At 44.8% G+C, this 17,452-nt stretch overlaps 1 protein-coding gene across 1 annotated transcript in view; it reads right to left on the reverse strand.

Moving 5' to 3' along the window:
• Positions 1 to 14,787, reverse strand: part of LOC127582937 (plexin domain-containing protein 1-like) — a 245,554-nt gene extending 230,767 nt beyond the window's left edge. The window contains exon 1 of the mRNA XM_052038593.1: positions 14,536 to 14,787. Coding sequence (XP_051894553.1) covers positions 14,536 to 14,614 — 79 coding nt within the window. The 5' untranslated portion in view covers positions 14,615 to 14,787. The remainder of the gene's footprint in view (positions 1 to 14,535) is intronic.
• Between the last annotated feature and the right edge of the window lie 2,665 nt (positions 14,788 to 17,452).

Raw genomic sequence — 17,452 nt, forward strand, 5'->3', positions numbered from 1 at the left:
ACTCTGACTTGAGGTAGTGGGATCATTCTGTGCAGACAAACATTCTGCTGAACTCGCTGCATGCACCAGCTGATTCCCACCCCTTTCTCCAAAAGACCTCTTTCTAACAACGTATTCACTCTCCTGCCTTGAGGTCAGCTCTTCACACTCAGATTTGATCATTTCATTCTAAAGTGTCGAGAATTAAAGTTAACTGTGCTTTAGTACGTTGGCAGAAAAGCTTTCAAATAACCGAAAGCAAGAGACTGTAGATGCTGGGAATCCAAAATAAAGACAGGCAATGTTGGTCATATTGTAGTTTTTAATTCTGGAAGGTCAATGCATTTCTGATTGCCAAAATCCCCAATTATTGTTGGGAATATGTTGGAAATTATTTGTGAAAAATGGCCGTGTGCAATATTTGAATCTCCTGGAGGGAAGCCAGTTCACTTGAATGAATACAGCTGCAACAAAACTCAATTTCAACACTTTCCAGAACAAAGCAGGGTTGGCAGTCATAAACATTTAGCATCTCCACCGCCGGCACACTACACTTGCAGTGTCTGCCATCCACATGGAGAGCTACAGCAAATGGTGATGGCATCTTCAGCACCACCTCTGCTAACTGAAAGGTCAATGGGAGAAGCTGCAACATGCAAGTACCTCTCAATCCAGACTGAGAAATATATTGTCTTCCTTCCTGGGACTCCCCTTCCAAACTACACTCTGGGAGTAACTTTTCCACAAGGGCTACAACAAATCAAGGCAACAACTCACCACAATCTTCTCAAGGATAATTAGGGATGGGCAAGAAATAAGAAGATATCTTTATTAGTCACATGTACATTGAAACACACAGTGAAATGCATCTTTTGCGTGGAGTGTGCTGGGGGCAGCCCGCAAGTGTCACCACGTTTCCGGCGCCAGCATAGCATGCCCGCAACTTCCTAACCCGTACGCCTTTGGAATGTGGGAGGAAACCGGAGCACCCGGAGGAAACCCACTCAGACACACGGGGAGAATGTACAAACTCCTTACAGACAGCGGCCAGAATTGAACACAAGTCACTGGCGCTGTAATAGCGTTACGCAAACCGCTGTACTGTCGTGCCTAGACAGTGATGCCTATATGGAGTTATAGAGCACAGAAACAGGCCCTTCGGCCCAACTGGTCCTTGCCAAACAAGGTGCCCACATAACCTAGTCTCATTTGTTTGCATTTAGCCCATCTCACTCTAAACCTTTCTCATTCATGTACATATCCTAATAGGGGGCTATGTGGGAGGGAAGGGTTAGATAGATCTTAGAGCAGGATAAGATGTCGGCACAACATCGTGGGCTGAAAGGCCTGTACTGCGCTGTAATGTTCTATGTTCTACGTCTTTTAAATGTTGTTATTGTACCTGCCTCATCCTCCAGCATCTCATTCCATATACTGACCACCCTCTGTGTGAAAGAGTTGCCCCTTGGGTTCTTATTAATCTTTCCCCTCTCACTTTAAACCTATGCCTTCTAGTCCCTGATTCAATAACCCTGGGAAAAAGATGGTATGCATTCACCCTGTGCCCCTCATGATTTTATATGCCTCTATAAGACAACCCCTCAGCCTACTACGCTCCAATGAATAAAGTCCTAGCCTGCCCAACCTCTCCCTATAACCAATCCTCGAGCCTTGGCAACATCCCCATAAATCTTTTCTGCGCTCTTTCCTGCTTAATGACATTTTTCCTATAGCAGGGTGACCAAATCTTGCATCTGATTGAGAAATTGCTTGCTATTTCAAAAAAAAGTATCTCATAGACTCCCTAGACAGCACCTTCCAAACCCATGGCCTCTACCAGCTAGGAAGGACACAGGCAGTAAAAGCACGGGGAACACCACCCCCGGGAGTTGCCCTCCAAGCCACACACCATCCTGACTTGGAAATATATCGCCGTTCCTTCACCGTCGCTGGGTCAAGATCCTGGAACTCCCTCCCTAATAGCATTGTGGGTACACTCACACCTCAAGGACTGCAGCAGTTCAAGAAGGCAGCTCACCACCACCTTCTCAAGGACAGTTAGGGAGGGGCAATTAAGTGCTGGCTCAGCTTGTAAAGCCTGTAACCCTTGAATGAAAATAAAAGAGGTTTTGTAATAGCTAGGACTGAGAGAGAAGGTGAAAGATAAGCTACATGTGAGGGATAACCATGGAACATTAGTACTGGACCATTAGTCTGCATTTTATAACACTTTTCCTCCTATCTACAAGTAGGGCTCAGCAAATGAAGTGGAAGATTCTGCACTGGTATAAAACCTGATTTCTATCCTTGACAGGAATGGTGCTTTGGGGATGAGGATTAGGAAAAGGATAGATGTGTTGCCTCCACATTCGAAAAGTCTGTTCAAACCTGTCTTATATTCAAGAATGAATGATGTGCAAGAGGTAAGTTGATACATATACAACTTAACCCAAGTAAAATCAGAAGACTTGCATTTACATAGCCTTTTTCTGAAACTCAGGATAGCCAAAGTGCTTTACAGTCAATTACATCTTCTCAGGCAATCCCTTTAGGTCAGGGATGACTTGCTTCTACTCTGGTTTTCTGGGTTCTGGTACTAACATGGGACCCCCCAACTCTACAACAAATGGGGCAGGAACAGCCTGATAGACTGGCCCTGTGTCTCACTTGGGAAGAGGTGTGCTCCTTCCATCATTTATGCTGGGCTTCTTTGTGCTGTCAACAAATGACCTTGAGGGTCTCAGAACCATCCTTAATTTTCCTTCTCCACTTTGAGCAGGAACTTGCTGAAGTCAATGGGGATGTGTCATTTTTTAGAGGAGACTTTGAGAAAAACCAAAAGGTCACTTGTATTTTTATTTATATAATTAAGCACAGAAATGACTCAGGGTTAAACTGGTTGCAGTGACCATCAGTGGAATGATAGCTTTTTCAAACAGAGAGAAGTAATGCAGAGTATCTGTTGGGGATTTCTTGTGTAACATGCTATTGTGAATCAGCGAAGGAAATGTGCACAATTGATCTGGCGAAATTGTTGGGAATTTGTGTGTGGGATATAAACTTTTGTAACAAATATTTAATGATGACATTGCAGCTGGTGCCCTGCCAATGTCTGTGGTGTTTTGTTATCAAGGCAGTAGGTCCAGAGCTACTGAAGTTCATTTCACTTCACCAAACCATTGCCAAGTTTTTAACTTCATATGTGTGTTCCCCTATTACCTGTCCTGCTTTAAAAATCAAAAGAACCGCAGATGCTGGAAATCTTAAATAACAACAGAAAATGCTGGAGAAACCCAGCAGGTCAGGCTGCATCGGTGGAAAGAGAAACAGTTAACGTTTGGGACACTTCACCAGAACTGAGAAAGAGAGGAACAAGTAAATTCTGGGTAGTCCAGGGACAGCAGTATGTGGAACAAAGGGAATTTTCTGATAGGGTGAAATAATATGGCTTTTAAAGGGCGCTTAAGCTCCTTTGTCTGTGTAATAAGATAAGATTTCTTTATTAGTCACATGTACATCAAAACACACAGTGAAATGCATCTTTTGCGTAGAGTGTACTGGGGCAGCCCACAAGTGTCACCACGCTTCTGGCGCCAGCATAGCACGCCCACAACTTCCTAGCCCATACATCTTTGGAATGTGGGAGGAAACTGGAGCACCCGGAGGAAACCCACGCAGACACGGGGAGAACGTACAAACTCCTTACAGACAGTGGCCAGAATTGAACCCCGGTCACTGGCGCTGTAATAGCATTACACTAACCACTACACTACCGTGCCTTTGTAATGTGAAGTCTGGCCAAACAGGCCACACTATACCAATGAAAGTAAAAGACAGAGAGGGATGGCAGGCTGAGATGGCCAGTCCTGATACAAATAGAGTCAAAGTCAAAGTCGTGTTTATTGTCATATGCACAAGTACATAGAACATAGAACACTACAGCACAGTACAGGCCCTTCAGCCCACAATGTTGTGCAGACATTTTATCCTTCTCTAAGATCTATCTAACCCTTCCCTCCTACATAGCCCCCTATTTTTCTATCATTCATGTGTCTATCTAAGAGTCTCTTAAATGTCCCTAATGTATCTACCCCACAAGCTCTGCAGCAAGTGCGTTCCATGCATCCACCACACTCTGTGTAAAAAACTTACCCCGACATCCCCCTTATACCTTCCTCCAATCACCTTATAATTATGTCCCCTCATGTTAGCCATTGTTGCCCTGGGAAAAAGTCTCTGACTGTCCACTCGATCTATGCCTCTTATCATCTTGTACCCCTCTATCAAATCACCTCTCATCCTCCTTCTCTCCAAAGAGAAAAGCCCTAGCTCATTCAACCTATCCTCATAAGACATGCTCTCCAATCCAGGCAACGTCCTGGTAAATCTCCTCTGCACCCTCTCTAAAGTTTCCACATCCTTTCTATAATGAGGCGACCAGAACTGAACACAATACTCCAAGTGTGGTCTGACCAGAGTTCTATAGAGCTGCAACATCACCTCGCGGCTCCTGAACTCAATACCCCGACTAATGAAGGACTAATGAAGTACATGTATGCACAGGTGCAATTTAAACTTACTTGCAGCAGCATCACAGGCACATAGCATCATATGAGCAGCATTCACAAGAAAAACATAAATTATACACAATTTTTACAAGAAAGAACACAATTAGAACAAAAAAAAAGTTCATTTTAGTGCAAAGCGATCAAAGTGGTCATAGAGTTGCTATATTGAGGTTGTGAATAGGCTTGTGCTGGTTGGTTCAAGAACTGAATGGTTGAAGAGAAGCAGCTGTTCTTGAATCTGGTGGTGTGGGACTTCAGGCTTCTGTACCTTCTGCCTGATGGTAGCTTCGAAAAGATGGCGTGGCCTGGATGGTGGGGATCTTTGATGATGGATGTTGCCTTCTTGAAGGCAAAAGAGCGAGTTGTCTAAAGTGGGAGACTTCGATAGTGAGTCCTATAGGCCGCAATGTGCGCAGAGGGAATATGAGGTGTTGTTCCTCGAGCTTGTGTAGGGCCTCATTATTACAGTGCAGGAGGTCACAGACAGAGAGGTCAGAGTGGGAGTGTGATGGTGAATTAAAGGCAGATAACCAGCAGCTCATGGTCATTCCTGTGGACTGAGGGCAGGTGCTCCACAAAGCGATCACCCAATCTGGGTTTGGTTTCTCTGCAGTAGAGGATGACATCACTACCGACTCCTACCAAAGGTCTGCCCTTGAGAATTCCATGCAGACTGATGCAAAAGGCAAAAACATTAGGTGCCATCTGCTTTGAGTTTGCATGTTCTTCTTGTGATCACATTGGTTTCCACAGGGTGCTCTGGTTTCTTCCCACATCCCAGGTCAGTTTGTGGGTCAATTGGCCATTGCAAATTATTCCTAGAGGGTAGGTAAGTGATAGAATCTGGGGGGTAATTGATGGGAATATTGGATTAATGCAAATGGTTAATTGATGGCCAGTGCAGTCTTGGTGGGTCAATGACCTCTCTTCCTCCTGTATGACCCTATGTCTCCATAATATCCTTAAAACATTTCCTCGGTCAACCTGGGACTAACTTCCCCTTACACAAGGGGGGTTCTATTGGCAGAACTGATCCCTGACCTCCCACATGCTTCTGAGACTTGGACTACCTACAGACAATTAAATAGGTTTCTGACGATTAGCCACCATTGTCACAGAAACACTGCTGCCTCTTTTAACACAACAACGTGAAAATAAGCTGTTGTTTGAGAGCTAAACATTGGTCAGGAGTACTCTATACTCCTTTACGGGCTGCTCCCAAGGACACAGACAGAGGCAAATATTAACTGCTGCTGAAAGATCATCAACTCAGTGAACAACGCTCTTCGATCTGCCTGAAACCTGTTGGTCTTCCAGCATATGGAGATATCCACAAGCAAAAACTGACACATTCCAGGGTGCAGGTGTATGAACTGAGGGACACAGTGAAGCTCAGTGCAGCCACCACAGAGGGTTTGTGGAGAAGGATCACAGTCTAGAGTCCTGCTATCATAGTTCACTGAAAGGCTGGCCCTATGCACTTCACGGGTGTATTGTTTGAGGACAAGACATATATGGTATTGATTCATTGTAGGAGTATGTATTGGTTTGATGGCACGATTAAACTAAAGAAATACTGATTGTATAGTATTTCCTACATATATTTTTTATGAACACTTTTGAAATTAAAAAACGTGTGCCTTGGGAAATTTAAGGATCACCTGAGAGGTTTACCTTGTGTTAAAGATGCATTCTTGTCTTCAATACTGGACTGGACACCTCTTTCCCCCTTCCTGCCCTCCCTCTCTCCTTATTTCCCTCCCTCCGAATCCCAAACATTCTCACACAAGAATAATTCCTCATCCCCAGCACAACAAATGAATTCCACATTTAACTCAGTAATTATTCAGCGAGCTTGCAACATGATGAGGTCAGTTTTGAAGAGGCACTCAGCTGTGTTGGAACTGGACCTGATGAAGACCCAGAGAAAGAGCTCAGTCAGGTCAGCAGTGACGTCTATTTGCATTTGGCTTTAAATGTTTCTGATAATTATCAGTGCTTGAGAAATAAAATGCATGCAATGCACTGCTAGCCAGGCACTAATCCCTGACACATGGCATACTTTAGAAAACTTTAATTCGATCTACAAGGAAAACTGCATCAATGGATTCAGTTTGCATCAGAGTGCAGCCAACCAGATGCACCTTTTTACAGCAATAACTGTGGTTCCAAAGAATGAGAGAGGATTCCAAGGAAAATTACAAAATCTAGAGGGTGCAGGAGAGATGTACCAGGACGCTGCCTGGATTAGAGGGCGTGTGCTGTAAGGAGAGGTTGGACAAACTCGGGTTGTTTTCTCTGGATTGGCGGAGGCTGAGGGGAGACATGATAGAAGTTTATAAGATTATGAGGGGCACAGATAGAGTAGACAGTCAAAATCTTTTTCCCAAATGTCTAATACTAGAGGGCATGCATTTAAGGTGAGGGGTGTAAGTTCAAAGGAGATGTGTGGGGAAAGTCTATTTTACACAGAATGGTGGGTGCCTAGAATGTGTTGCCAGGGGTAGTGGTGGAGGCAGATACACAAGATAAGATGAGATAAGATATCTTTATTAGTAACACGTACATCGAAACACACAGTGAAATGCATCTTTTGTGTAGAGTGTTCTGGGGGCAGCCCGCAAGTGTCGCCACGCTTCCAGTGCCAACACAGCACGCCCACAACTTCCTAACCCGTACATCTTTGGAATGTGGGAGGAAACTGGAGCACCCGGAGGAAACCCACGCAGACACGGGGAGAACGTACAAACTCCTTACAGACAGCGGCCAGAATTGAACCCGGGTCGTTGGCGCTGTAAAGCGTTATGCTAAGAGGCATCAGAGGCATTTAAGAGGCTCCTGGACAGGCACATGGATGTGCAGAGAATGGAGGGATATGGACATTGTGTGGGCAGAAGGGATTAGTTTAGTTAGGCATTTAATTACTAGTTTAACTAGTTCAGCACAACATCATGGGCCGAAGGGCCTGTTCCTGTTTCTATGCTCTAACAGGATCAGACAGACTAGATACAAGAAGGTAGCTCCTAATGCAAGTCCTCGGGATATGGGCTGTGTCTTTTGAAACCGAGATAAGGCAGAGAACCTGTGGATTCCTCTGCCACAGGAGGCTGTCATTAAGTACATTCAGAAGGAGATGGATATATTTACTAATATATCTATGAAAGTGAGAACAGGGTACTGACATGATGATCAATAATAATTACACTGAAGGGTCAGCTGGAATACTCCTGCTCTTATTTTCTATGTTCAATTTCTACATCTCTATTCAATATGACTTGTAGTTACATAGAACAAAAGCAGAAAATGACAGAAGCACTCAGCACATCAGACAGCATGTGTGGAGAATGAAAGAGAGTTAACATTGACCGCAGGTCATTGACCTGAAATGCTGGTTTTCTCTCTCTCCATGGGGGATTGTTGGAGAAGAGAGGGACTGGATTGGACAGGGCAGGCACTAGGACCAGAGGGAGGTGGATCAGATGGATGTTTCTGGCACGTTCAGATTTTCAGCATCCGCAGTTTCGATGCCGTAAGTAAACTCAGGGCATTTCACAGGGGAGTTGTTATCAAACATCGACACCGTAGTGTAAAAGATGTTAGAACGGGCAAACTAAATCTTGCTTCGAGGGGAAAATTTAAGGTGGGTCTTAAAGGCAGAGAGAATGACAGAGAGGTTTAGAGAAGGAATTTCATGGCTTAAACCTTTGGTAACTGAAGACATGGCTGCCAATTGTCATAAAGGCCCTTTGTTCCATTGGGTTTGTGCCAACTATCAAGTACCCATTTACGCTAATACCATTTTATTCTCCCCATGTCCTCATAAAGTTCGTGCCCCCCCCCACCCCAGATTCTACTGCTCACCTACACACCAGAGGCAATTTACAGTGGCTAATTAACCTATCACCTCGCACATCTTTATGAGGTGGAAGGAGACCAGATCACCTAGGAGAAGCCCACACATCACAGGGAGAATGTGCAGGCTCCACACAGACAGTGCTGGAGGGCAGGATGGAACCTAGGTCGCTGGAGCTGTGAGAAGATACTAGACACAGTGATGGACAGGGATTTTAAAATAAATATGAAGATTGCTCAACTGGTCAATGTTAGTCAGCCTAAGCACGAAAACTGGTGGAGTTGTGGATAGCAAGGAAGGTTGTCAAAAGATACAGCAGGATGTAGAGCAGTTGGAAATCTGGGCAGAGACGTGGCAGATGGAGTTTAATCCGGACAAGTGCTAGGTGGTGCATTTTGGGAGGTCAAATGCAAGAGGAAAATATAAACGGCAGGACTCTTGGATGCATTGACATACAGAGGGATCAGGGGGTGCAAGTCCATAGCTCCCTGAAAGTGGCAACCCAAGTGGACAGGGTGGTAAAGAAAGTGTACGGCAAGCTTGCCTTCATTGGTGGGAGCGTTGAGTACAAAAGTTGGCAAGTCATGTTGCAGTTGGGTAAAACTCTGGTTTAGCCACAGTTGGAGTATTGTGTGCAGTTCTGGAGGGATGTGGAGACTTTGGGGAAGGTGCAGGGGAGGGTTCACCTGGATGTTGCCCAGATTGGCATGTATTACCTATAGGGAGAGGATGGACAAACTTAGATTGTTTTCTCTGGTGCATCGGAGGTGAAGAGCGACCTGACAGAAGTTTATAAAGTTATGAGAGTCATAGATAGGATAGAGTCTTTTTCCCAGGGGTGGAAATGTCAAACACAAGAGGGAATAGGTTTAATGTGAGATGGGGAAAGTTTAAAGGAGATTTGCGAGGGAAGATTTTTACACAGAGTGATAGGTGGCTGGGACATGCTGCCAGGAGTGGTGAGAGAAGAAGATATGATAGCAACATTTAAGAGGCATTTCGACAGAAACATGAACAAGCAGGGAAGAGAGGATACAGACCATGTGCGGGCAGATGGGATTAGTTTTAACTTGGCATCATGGTCAGCATAGACATGTGGGCCGAAGGGCCTGTTCCTATGCTGTACTTTTCTATGTTTCCATGTCGCAGACAGAGGGTGAAAGACTAGGAGAGCAGCGATTTCCAAGCTACGTGCGAGAGCGGAGAACTCGACAGGCCCTTCCTGGGTTACAAATGCCTGACTTATGCACAGCCCACACACTTCTGACTTGCAAACCCTTCAGGTTAGGAGCAGTTCACAAGAATGAACCCTGTTGTAACCTCAGGAGGACCTATACTGAACTTTACACAACCCTGGAACAGACAGAGAGTAGCTCTTTTGGTATTATCTGATGAGCTGAGTATTTTCCAGCAATATCTGCTTTTATTTCCGATTTCCTGCAGGCACCGTATTTTGCACAGGCTTAAACAAACCAATTCTTGCAAACTGCCACTGTTCTGGTATGCACGATTTGGATGTGACCTTTGCTTTAACTAGGTCACTGTGCCTCTTACAATGTACATTTGTCTTCAGAACAGAGCCACCTGAATATTTCAAACTGTTGAGTTTATTTTTTTCTCATAAAACTGAGCTAAATCTGTTGGTTAAAACTGTGTCTAGGATCAGAAAATCTTGGGTTTAAAAAAGATAAGCAAAACAGACTTCAGAAAAGAAAATTAAACACTGTCAGTCAATAATAAACGTACAATGAATCACCCTAAAAGGAGTTAACATTGGATCATTAGCTGAATCATCATATTCCCCTCTCTCACTTAATTTGTTCCCCCATATGTGTACATGACACTGCATCAAAGCTGCCTGCTGGAGATGGCTGTTCTACAGGACACCGCTGCATACATTGCAGTTTGTCAGAGTTGATATTTTTTTGGAAATGTAATGTTGGGGAATGGGGCATCGAATCCTAAATTCAAAGGGTTTTCAATGTCGAAAAGCAAAATAAAAACTGCAGATGCTGGAAATCTAAACAAAAACAGAAAGCACAGGAAATACTTAAGCAGGTCAGGCCAGACCTGTGGGAAGAGGAACAGAGGTAACATTTCAGATCGAAGATCCTTCATCAGAACTGGGAAGGAGAGAAAAGAAGCTCGTTAAAGTGCAGGGAGGGTGGGGGAGGGAAGATGTCTCTGATGCTTAAAACAAGGGTGACCATGGGAATAAGCTGTAAACAATGTTACCTGGTTAATGGGTGAACGGGAGCAGTCAGAGAGTGGGAACATGGACAAAAGAATGTAGGAGTTGTGAAGTGCAGAGCAGGAAGACATGACCGGCAGGTCAGGCTGGGTGTGTCCTCCACTTCCATAGAAAATAAAAAAAAGAAAGGGGGAAAAAACAAACTCTTTGTTTCTCTAGGTGAAGACTCTATCCTTGTCCTGTCCTGGAGAGAAGAGGGTGTGAGTGGCACAGAAAATGGACGAGATGCAGTCAAGGGCTTTGTTAGTTGTTAACAATGGTAGAGGGGAAGCCACCTGTGCAGTTTATCTGCACACTTCCTCCCACTCTCACTTCCATTCTTATCCTCATTTCCAAAGTGGATTAACTCTGTTTAGTGTTTAAAAAACTGTAACAAAAGCTGACAAATTGGGGTCCTCAGTATAACCGAGAAAGCCGACAATTCTAAGTGGACCACAGAGTACAGAATGTGACCACTCGACCCATTGGGCCCGTGTCTGCTCTTTGAAATGATCCAGTTTGTTCCACTGGATTTTATTTTCCTCCATTGTCCTGTATAAATTTCCCTGCACATTCCACTTATCAGCTCTCACTGCACCTCAGTAACTCTGGTCTTTACTGGGCATCAGAAGATCAGGTCTTGCTCTAGAGCACATAATCCAGACTTTTCAAGTGCTTGAATTCAGTCCTTTGGATGAGGCTTTGAACTGAAAACCCTCTGTCCCCTCAGGTGGAGCTAAAAGATACCAAGGTACCAATATGAAGGAGAGCAGGGGATATTCCATGGGTGCCATTTATTCTTGGCCCAAGACCTGCAAACCAGAATTATCCCCATCTTGTTGTCTGTGAGAGCTTGCTGTGTCCACATTGATTGCAGCCTTTCCAACAACAGCCACTGCATCTCAGAGGTATTTAATTGGCCACAAGTACCTTGGAACAACCTAAGGTCATGGATGGTACCAATAAAATTAGATATCTGATTGGACATTAAATTAAAATCTGACATGAACATGATTGAACCACAGCTAATCTAAATCCAACCAACCTTGACAGCCTAAACCCAACCCATCAAGGCCAACCTGAATCTGATCCACCCACAGCCGATCTGAACCCAACCTAAACACATCCAATGTAAACCCAACCCAACTACCGCCAATCTGAACCCTAACTCTATCCTGGCCAATCCCAAACCAACCAAAGCCCCCGTATTTATATTTTGTTCCATACGCAACCTGACCATAACCAGAATTATAATAGTCTGAAATATCTTAGTGATCTGTTTGAGAATGAAACACCAACTATTGATCAAAGAACATGCTGTAGTTTTAAGCAAATTATCTTGGCCTGGACGTAGTACTGAGCCAGGCTTCCCGACCCAACGTGAACCTGAATGTGTTATCAGAGTTTACACCTGACTGAACCCAGGTCAGGGATTCAGGTTCCAATAGAAAGACAAAGACATCAACCTGGACACTTGGGAGCCTGGAGACAGTTCGAAGCACATTCAACCTCTAGAGTCACAGAGTTACACAGCATGGAAGCAGGCCCTTCAGCCCAACTTGTCCATGCCTATCAAGTTGTCTATCCAAGCTAGTCCCATTTACCTGTATTTGGCCCATATCCCTCAAAAACCTTTTCTATCCATGTACCTGTCCAAATGTCTTTTAATCATTGTGGTTGTACCTGCCTCTACAGTTTCCTCTGGCAGTTCGTTCCATATACCTGCCACCCTCTGTGTGAAAAGTTGCCCCTTGGGTCCCTTTTAAATCTTTCCCCTCTCACCTTAAATCTACGTCCTCTAGTTTTAGACTTCCCTACACTGGGAAAAAGACTGTGACCTTCCACCTTGTCTAAGACTTTCATGATTTTATATACCTTATATGGCTATAGTTCAGGATAAAGCTGCATGCTAGCACAGGTTCCAAGTTCAAGTCCAACTCCAGAGATTATAGGACAACCACCTCGGCTGACAGTCCATCTCAGGCACCATTTATCCTTCGTCCAAGATCTCCAAACCAGAATTATCCCCATCTTCAAACATATCTTATATATCCTATCTGTTGGGGGAAGGATCTACCTCGTTATGACCTTGTACCTTATTGTCTACCTGCACTGCACTTCCCCTGTAGCTGTGTAACTGTTACACTTTATTCTGCATTCTGTTATTGTTTTCCCCTGATACTACCTCAATGCACTGTTGTAATGAATTGATCTGTATGATCGGTATGCAGGACAAGTTTTTCACTGTACCTTGGTACAAGTGACAATAATAAACCAATCCCAATTGTCCACGTTTCAGGTCAAAACCCTGCATCTAGTCCTGAAACGTCGACAATTCCTCTCCCCCCACAGATGCTGCTCGACCCTCTGATTTCTTCCAGCAGCTTGTGTGTTGCTCCAGATTCCAGCATCCTACCGTCTCTCATGTCTCCATTATCCCCATCTTGCTGTTTGTGGGATCTTGCTGCGCCCAAATTGGCTGCAGCCTTTCCAACGACAGCCACTGCGCCTCAGAGGTACTTGATTGGTTACAAGCTACCCCGGGACAGGCTGGAGGAGCTTTGGAGAACATTAAACCAAGCTCTCTGGGACAGATGGTAAGAAAAAAAATCCCTTGGCATTGTCTTCAGAAGAGCAGGGAAACTATGGAAGTGTGCAGCGAAGAGGGGGTTATTTAGTTCACAGTGTCAGTTAAAATAAAAACTATTCCAGCCACTCTAACCTTGTGGATTATGTACATCAAGTGTACATATCCCCAGCCGATAGTTATCAATCAACTAACATTATTAAAAGTTGATGATTTGGTGATTATCAATTTACTGTTAGTGGGAGCTTCCCCTGCGCAAATCTGCTGCCATGTGTTCCTGCATTACAACAGTAGCAACGCTATAAAAGCACCTTGAACAACACGAAAGGAACGTGAACGGTGCTACAGAAATGCAAGCTGTATTTTTGTCGGTAGACAGGATTGCTGTGGATAACCTGGGAATCCCTCGTCGCTGGAGCTTCACACGCCAACACATGAGTCTGTGGCTTACAAACCATTGCAAAAAGATCTCACACAGAACGGCAAAGCCTCACACACCCCGTGTATATGTGTAATGACTTACCTTGAAATGCGATGGGGAGCGGAGAGGCTGCGAGAGCCACAAAGAAGAGAGTGCGTCGTCATCTCCGCAGAATACCTAGTTGCCTTCTCATAGTCGACCACCCAGCTCCGACCTGACCCCAAAACCTTTTGGGTCTCACTCGCGGGAGATTCACTTCCAACCGAGCGCCTCCGGAGCCAACCCGCCCCCATCACCCCGTGCTATTAAATACTTCACACCTGCACCAATATTGCAAAAATAGTTTCCCAAATGTTTTTAAAACGCAGTGCAAAAGGCAAAACAAAAACAGAATCGCTCATAGCAGAATTATACCATAATAGTGCAAAAAAAAAAATCAGTCTCAAATACTCTGCTACCCAGAAGCAGAACGTATCCCCGTTCCTATAGCTGATTCCCCGGGACAGCCAGTGCCCCGCGCTAACATTCAGAGCAACTTTTCCGGTCCCCGTGTGACCGGCGAGCAGTAACGCTGGCGAGCCAGCCCTTCAATGCAGAAGACGGGAACAGACTGTGGCGCCAGGAGAAGCAGAGCGGACACCTGAGAGGAGAGGTGGCGAGATCCACCGCAGAGCATCGTTGCAATGAAAAATACAATGAACCGCTGCTTACAAACACCTCCCCAACACTGCCTTGGAGATTCGCAGTTGGCAAAGCGGGATAGCCTCTCTCTGACCCTCAGCTGTGTGTGTGTGTGTGTGTGTGTTTGCAGTTGGTAGAGGTGCTGATGGAACGAGAAATCGTGAGAAGGGGGGAAGGAATAAGCGGGTCAGGTGGAGGAGTCAGATTTGTTCTTACCTGCTCGCTCCAGCTGCAGAGCGGCGACCGGTCCTAGTGTGACTGCCCAAGGCAGGAGCAACACCGTCCAAAGTCCCATGTCGTTTCCGCCCCGGCTGGGACTGTCTTGAAAGCTTCAGCAGCAATCCCCTTGAAGCTAAGGCTGAAGTAACCGAGGGCGATGTTCTGCTCCACCTTCCTTGTAGGATTTCCGCTTAGACTCTCATCTGAAGCAGATGGCAGGGATTTCTTGCGAGACTTTTTTTGGACTGATGCTCGGAGTCTCTCGATGATTTATTCCAGTTTCCTCCTCCTCCTCTCTCTCTCTCTCCTATTTTCTCTCCCTCTCTCGCTCCGGCTTCCCAGCTCGCAAAGAACGCCACACTCTGTCAGCCTCTCAATATAGCACCAGTAAAGTGGGGCAGAGGATATTACACCTGAACGGTCCTGTCCTCACACATTTCCCAAGCTAAATCAGCCAGACCCAACCCGATCTCACAAGCCCGCCTGCAAAATCTTAACTACTGAATAATTCATTAATCGGCTGTATTAACATGAAAATAATAAAACATTGCAGGTGCTGGAAATCTGAAATAAAACCAGAAAATGCTGGAAACACTGGGCAGGTCAGGAAGCGTCTGTGGAAAGAGAAATAGTCAGCGTTTCAGCTCTACCTCAGAACATAGGTTGTCAAAGTCAAAGTGGAGTTTATTGTCACACGCACAAGTCCATGCGTGCACAGGTGCAATGAAAAACTTACTTTCAGCAGCATCACAGGCACATAGCATCATGTAAGCAGCATTCACAAGAAAAACATAAATTATACACAATTTTTTTAAAAAAGAACACAATTAGAACAAAAAGAATGGTCCAATTTAGTGCAAAGTGATCAAAGCAGTTATAGTGTTGCTAAGATGTAGTGATTGGGGTTGTGCAGGTTGGTTCAAGAACCAAATGGTTGAAGGGAAGTAGCCGTTCTTGAACCTGATGGTGTGGGACCTCAGGCTGCTGCGGCGAAAGATGCAAGGGTCCTTGTCACGGTTCATCCCCAGCAGCTGCGTAACAGAAGACTCTCTGATCTACGGGCTGCTCCCGGGGACACACACACAGACGGTCATCAACTGCTGCTGGAAGGTCATCAACTCGGTGAGAGACACCCCTTGGTCGGCCCGGAACTTGTTGGTCTCCCAGCACTGCGAGATGTCCGTAGGGGAACGCTGCTGACTGGCACATTCCAGGCTGCAGGAGTACGTGCTGAGGGACGCACTGAAGCTGGGTACAGCCAATGCAAAGGCTCGGTGGGGAAGGATTACAGTTTAGGGTTCTTCTGCCACTGGAGAGGGAAGGGCGGGGTCAGGCGAGAAAGCCCCTAAATATTGTAAATACAGGACTGGGTAGCCTCCAGGGAGCCACACGTGTGGCATCGGTGCTGTTTTTTATATAAAAAGGTAACACTAATGAATGATCTGTACAAGAATGTAAAGGCTTGCACTGTTTTGTAATTTGTCTTTAATTATGAATAAGGTTTATTTTGATTTTAAAAACTTCAGGCTTCTGTACCTCCTGCCAGATGGTAGCTGCGAGAAGATGGCATTGACAGGGTGGTGGGGGATCTTTGATGATGGATGTTGCCTTCTTGAGGCAGCGCCTCCTGTAGATACTACCGATGGTGAGGAGGGATGTGCCCGCGATGAGTTGGGCAGAGTCCACTACTCTCTGCAGCTTCTTACGTTTCTGTGCATTCAAATTACTGTACTAACCATGATGCAGAGTTAACGTTTCAGATATGTCATTTGGTCTCTTTTTATCAGAGATACTCCCTTTGTTCTACCTCTCCCTCCCCAACCTTCTCTGCTACTGTAAGCTAACTTGCTTTCTTGCTGCCATTTCTGGCGAAGGGTCTGTGGGTGCTGGCTGACTTGCTGAGTATTTCCAGCATTTTCTGTTTTTATTACTGTAAAATGAAATGCTCTTCTAATCTACCATTGTTTTTAGTTACATTTTATGTAATTAATCTTAACCAAATGGTTCTAAACTCATTAACAGATTTGGAGGAACCATTTGCACTACACAAGAAAGTCAAGCTTGGCTTCAAGCTTGGGGGTTTAAATAGAGTTTTAACTATCCTGATAAATATATTATTTTAGAGTGCGTAGGTATTGAATCCAAATTTAGATTTCTTAACCACTGCAGTTCGTTCTGTAGTAGAACATTTTGTTGTTCATCTATCCAGGACCACAATATCTTCCCAGGAAGCTTAAAAAAACCATGGTTTAAAAAAAAACAAAAAAAAAAATGCAGAGTCTTGAAATCTGAAATAAAAATAGAAAATGCAGGAAATAGCAGGTCGAGCTGCATGTGCGCAGAGAGAAATCAAGTTTCAGATTGATCATCTTTCATCCAATCTCGGAAAAGTTAGAAAACAGACAGAGAAAGGGCAAGGGGTGGAGGGAGCAAGGGGAATGAGTGGCAACGTGGAGACCAAAAGAAACTGAATGATACAAACGGTGGTGGTGCCTGCTGAGCGAGGGTTGTTTATGGCACCTGATTGCAAATGGGCAGTTCTGATGAACGGTCAAGTGCTTGTTAAGTCAGCCTTTCACCACAGACGTGCTGGGCATTCACTTCGTTTTGTATCTCTCAGTTTCAGCTCTTTCCTCTGGAGCGCTATCTAAGAAACAAGAGTAGAAGTAGGCCATCTGACCCCTGAATCTGCCCTGCCATTCAAGTAGATTGTGGCTGATTTACTACATCAACGCCATATTCCTGCCCTGTGCCAATATCCCTCGATGCCTCTATTATTAGCAAATTTATTGATCTCAGTTTTGAATCAGTTCGGGTCCTAACCTATACTTTAATTCCATTTTCCCTCCTTTGCTCTGTATCCTTTGATCGACCTACCAAACAAAATCCTATTGTTCTCAGTATTGGCCAATTT

The sequence above is a fragment of the Pristis pectinata genome, chromosome 25 (assembly GCF_009764475.1).
Source record: "Pristis pectinata isolate sPriPec2 chromosome 25, sPriPec2.1.pri, whole genome shotgun sequence".
Lineage (NCBI taxonomy): Eukaryota > Metazoa > Chordata > Chondrichthyes > Rhinopristiformes > Pristidae > Pristis > Pristis pectinata.